At 38.5% G+C, this 4513-nt stretch overlaps 1 protein-coding gene across 1 annotated transcript; it reads right to left on the bottom strand.

Annotated features, from left to right (window-relative positions):
- Positions 1 to 789: 789 nt before the first annotated feature.
- LOC138901343 (uncharacterized) lies at positions 790 to 1905 on the bottom strand. Its single transcript, XM_070189122.1, has one exon. The coding sequence runs from the start codon at positions 1903 to 1905 to the stop codon at positions 790 to 792; it is 1116 nt and encodes a 371-aa protein (XP_070045223.1).
- Positions 1906 to 4513: the final 2608 nt, after the last annotated feature.

Here is a 4513-nt window from a genome sequence, read left to right as displayed (position 1 = left end):
GGTGAGATAGGGTCCCCCTACCTTAAGCCATTCTCCGACTTGAAGAAACCATATCTCTGGCCATTAACAATAATCGAATACCAGTTACATGATATATGCCTTCGAATCAAACCTACACATTGCTCTGAAAATCCTAGTTTCCTCATCATTTGATAAAGGTATTGCCACGATACTATATCGTATGCCTTGTCCATATCAAGTTTCATGACAATGTTACCGCATCCCTGAGGATTTTGGATGCCACTAATGATTTCCTGCGCCAACATTATGTTCTCAGATATCTGCCTCCATTTGATAAAGCCTGACTGATTTGCTGAAATTATTTTTGGAAGTATTTGCACAAGCCTCGCATTCAAAATCTTAGATATTATCTTACTAGTGACATTACATAAACTGATTGGTCCAAGGTCTGACAACTTCTGTAGGAATTCAACCTTCGGTAGCATGACTAAGCAAGTATGAGTAAAGAATCTAGGCATAGTTACCCCATTAAAGAACTCCAGTACAACATTATGCACATCTTCTGCAATAATTGGCCAACACTTCTGAAAAAATAGAGCATTCAGTCCATCTGGTCCTGGAGCACTAGTAGGATCAATGGAAAATACACTATCTTTGGTTTCCTGCAAGGTCGACATACTAGTTAGCATCTCATTATCCTCCTCGGATAATTTTGGATTAATGCATTCTAGTACAGAGAAGTCATCTTAGGCTACTCCATGATTAAAAATCTTCTGAAAGTGGTCTATAGTTGCTTCTGCAATTTGACTCTCTCTCTCTCTCTCTCCACTACCCATCATCATCTTGTATTTTTAGTATGGATAATCTTTTCCTTCGTCCTTTTATAATACTATGAAAGTATGCAGTATTTCTGTCACCTTCCTCCAGCCATTGAGCCTTTGCTTTCTGTACTAGCACCTCTTCTTGTATTTTTAAAAACCTCACATACTTCGCCTTTGCTTCATTTAGCTCTGCTCTATGTGCAGGTGTAGTATCAAAAATATGCATTGTCTCCAGGTCATTTATTTGCTTTTCAAGCATTTTCGGTTCCTCATATATGTCACCAAATGCTTGCCTCGACCATACAGTCAATCTTCTACTCACTCTTTTTAACTTCTGATGTAGCGTCCATAGAGTATTGCCCTGAACTGTCTTCTGCCACTCCTCAGTCACTACGGATAAGAAATCTTCATATTTAGTCCAAAAGTCCAGGAATTTAAAATACTTAGGACGCATTGTAGAAGCTTTTTTTAAATTGATTAGAAGAGGTGCATGATCTGAGCAAACTCTTGCTAGATGCTCTACTGAAGTTTCTGAAAATTCATCCGACCATTCTATATTAAACAAGAGTCTATCGAGCCTCTTCCATATAGTTTTAGGTGCTCCTCTATTATCACTCCATTTATACCTAGGGCCACAAAATCCTGTATCTTGTAATCCACACTCGTCGATACAAGATAAAAAATCAATACTCTTCTCTATTCGATAGGGTCTGCCTCCCTCCTTCTCCATCGTATCTATGATCACATTGAAATCTCCTACTACTCCCCACACTCCTTGAACTCTATCTGCTATTGTTGTCAATTCAGTCCATAATTTTTGTCTCTGATGAGCTTTACACTTTGCATACACAACTGTCAGAAGCAAAGGTGCATGACTCATGTGATGACTAATCGTACATGTTACCTGTTGTTCAGTGTCTTCCAAGATATTCAAAATATGGTCATCTGTCCAGAACAACCATATTTTGTTGTTGCGGTTATAGTAACTATGTTGAACCCCGAGCTCGAATTGAAATCTTTCAATTTTAGAAGATTTAGTCATGGGTTCCTGTAATGCAATAAATGTGAGATTATGTTGCGTCTTGAGAGTTTTTAGTCTCTCGGATGCTTTTTGGGCCCTCATGCCCCTAATATTCCATGACAATGTACTAATCATGGAAAACATTTGGGGCTTGGTTTTTTTGACTTCTTCTTATTTATTTTTGGAGCTTTGGATGAATTTTGATGTGTCGTAGACTCACCTGCACATTGGCCACCTCTAGGGCATAAATTATTAAACTTTGTAATCCTATTCTGTACGCTCTGTGATGAATCTGCTCCATCAAAGTCCAATGCCCTGAGAGGTCATCTCACATATTCATCATCGGATCTGACCTCAACATCCACCTTCTGAAATTGAAGCATATCCTCATCCAGGTGGCTTCCAATTTTCCTAGTTTCTAATTGTGCTTCAGTTGTGTTTCGTTCCCCATTACTTTCCGGCACTCCTGTTCCCATCTTTGAGTACATACTAGGAGTCGCAGCTTGCACTTCAATCTCGAGTTCGGTATTCAGTTTATTCTTTTGGCTCGCTTCAGGTGAACCTTCATTATTTATGTTCAATGGTGTAAAAGCAATACCTCCGTTGTTAGGCTCCGACAGATTTGCTTCTGGAATATCATGTATCGCAATCCTGGACTTGAATCTTTGTCTTTTTTTAGATGCTAATTTATCCGTCTGGCTCTTAGTGACATTGACTAGTTCATGTCCAGCTGCGTGAAACTGTTCTTCCACATGTTCTACCACTTTAGTTGTATTCTTCATCCCCTTTTTTGATTTTTTTTTAATTGTATACTTCTTCAATTCCCTGTCTTTACTCTTCTTCCCTTTCTTATGTACTGTTGTAATTATCTCAACACTATTTGTGCTCGTTAACAATGAGGTATGATCCATCGCCGCTTCGACAATCCCTTCTTTAGTGCCTTGCATCAGCGAGTCTTCTTCTCCTTCATGATTCTCTGTATCTATGACCTCCATAAGACTGAACTCATTGCTTAGTTTCAAGGGATCTGTAGCATTCTGCGTAGCATCTTGTGTCTCCTCAGCATTCTTCTTAAATTTTTCAGCCGAATATTTTTTGAAATTTGTAACTTCCACCCACTCTTGCTTCTTTTCGTCATCGATTCGAACTGTTTCTTTCAATTTTCCATCCTTAGACTGAGCCTGGATTGGCTCTTTAGAATGTTGCATCCTACATTCAGCATCAGAGTGACCTTTCATCTTGCAAAAGAAGCAAAAGTCCGGAACTTGTTCATATTCCACTGGTTGTAGGAAGGTCTGTATCTCACCAGAGTTATCAACCAGTGCAACTTCAACCTCGTTAAGCCTTGGTCGTGTCAAGTCAATCTCAATTCGTGCCTTGGCTGTAGTAGGTCTAGTGCGAGCAAGAGTGGCCTTATCTAAGGTAATTAAAGTGCCAATTGGATCCAGAATTCTCTCCAGCGCAGGCCAATCATGATAATGCCATAGAATGTCTGGTAATGTCACCCAAATCGGTGTTAAGGTGGACTCTATATCAACCTTGAAACCTCGAGTCCATCTCCGGACTCGCATTAGCATGCCACAAATTGGCATTGATCTTCTTCCATAAAATCGCTTAAAATCCTCTTCGTCTATGAAATCAATAAACACATGCCTCCAATCCTTAACTCCAATCTTGAAGTATCCTTTCAGAGGCACAAGTCATTTGAATTCATCTATGAGTTTGTCAATTTGAGGACGGGTTCGAGGGAACTTCCCTACAACTGTGAGCCGACACTTCTCTGCCAATAGGTCATCTTCTTCCTCGGTAAAAATTACCCTAGCCTTACCATCCACAAATTCGTACGGTCTGGGTTCTAGCCTTATTAATTTCTTCATTCCACCATTTGTTTGTTCTGCAATTGCTGCGGCATAATTAGTTGGTGCTGAATTTGGCTATGTTGGGTTGATGAGGAGGGCAAGCCGTTCTCCAGTGTGATCTCCGGTGGTCAGAGGGGGGAAGGGATGCAGTGGATTAAGGATTTGGGGGAGCGAAGAGAGAGAAGACATATTTTGTCGGCTGGGATTTAGGTCATCCTCAAGGAAGATGATAACCCGTCAATTCATATGAATCATTTGATTAATCATATTAAACCTTTAAGTTGTTGTTTAAAGGCTAATTTTCCTTTAAATTATTGTAAATACCTAATTTTAATAATTGGTTGAAACAAGTCAATTAAACATTTAGAAGACTATAATTAGCTTTTGTTGGGACATTCGCACTATCACTTGTATAAGGGAACCTACTAATTTCGTATAAATAAATCATTGATAAACTTAACACAATTCTGATATAAGAGGCTGAATTTGCTGAGGTGGGGGGAATTATTGACTTTGTAGTTGAACTTGAACATATCAAATCAAATGATTGAGGGCCTCCAATTTGCTGCATCCACCGTACTGGAAACTTGTAATGCCAGCTTTCGATGTATGATTGGTAGATTCCTTAATTGCCTTACGCATAGTGTTTGTGGAGGAAAAATGCACCTCATATTCAAGTCAAATTAAAATTAAAATTTATCGTACTGTTATTAATCATAGTTAAGTATTAATGATTTATCTTTATATATATGTAATGTATTTATCAAAATTGATGTAAATATTAAATGTAATTAAATATTTTCAGCCAATTTATTGTTAGCTTTAGATTTCTCATCGGCAATAATTGTAGT

The sequence above is a fragment of the Nicotiana tomentosiformis genome, chromosome 1 (genome assembly GCF_000390325.3).
Source record: "Nicotiana tomentosiformis chromosome 1, ASM39032v3, whole genome shotgun sequence".
Lineage (NCBI taxonomy): Eukaryota > Viridiplantae > Streptophyta > Magnoliopsida > Solanales > Solanaceae > Nicotiana > Nicotiana tomentosiformis.
The sequence above is the reverse complement of the archived record's forward strand: the minus strand, read 5'-3'. Positions and strand labels throughout refer to the sequence as shown.

Bases quoted from the DNA above. Each gene is read 5' to 3' on its own strand.
- LOC138901343 (XM_070189122.1), bottom strand. From the start codon at position 1,905: ATGAGGGCCCAAAAAGCATCCGAGAGACTAAAAACTCTCAAGACGCAA.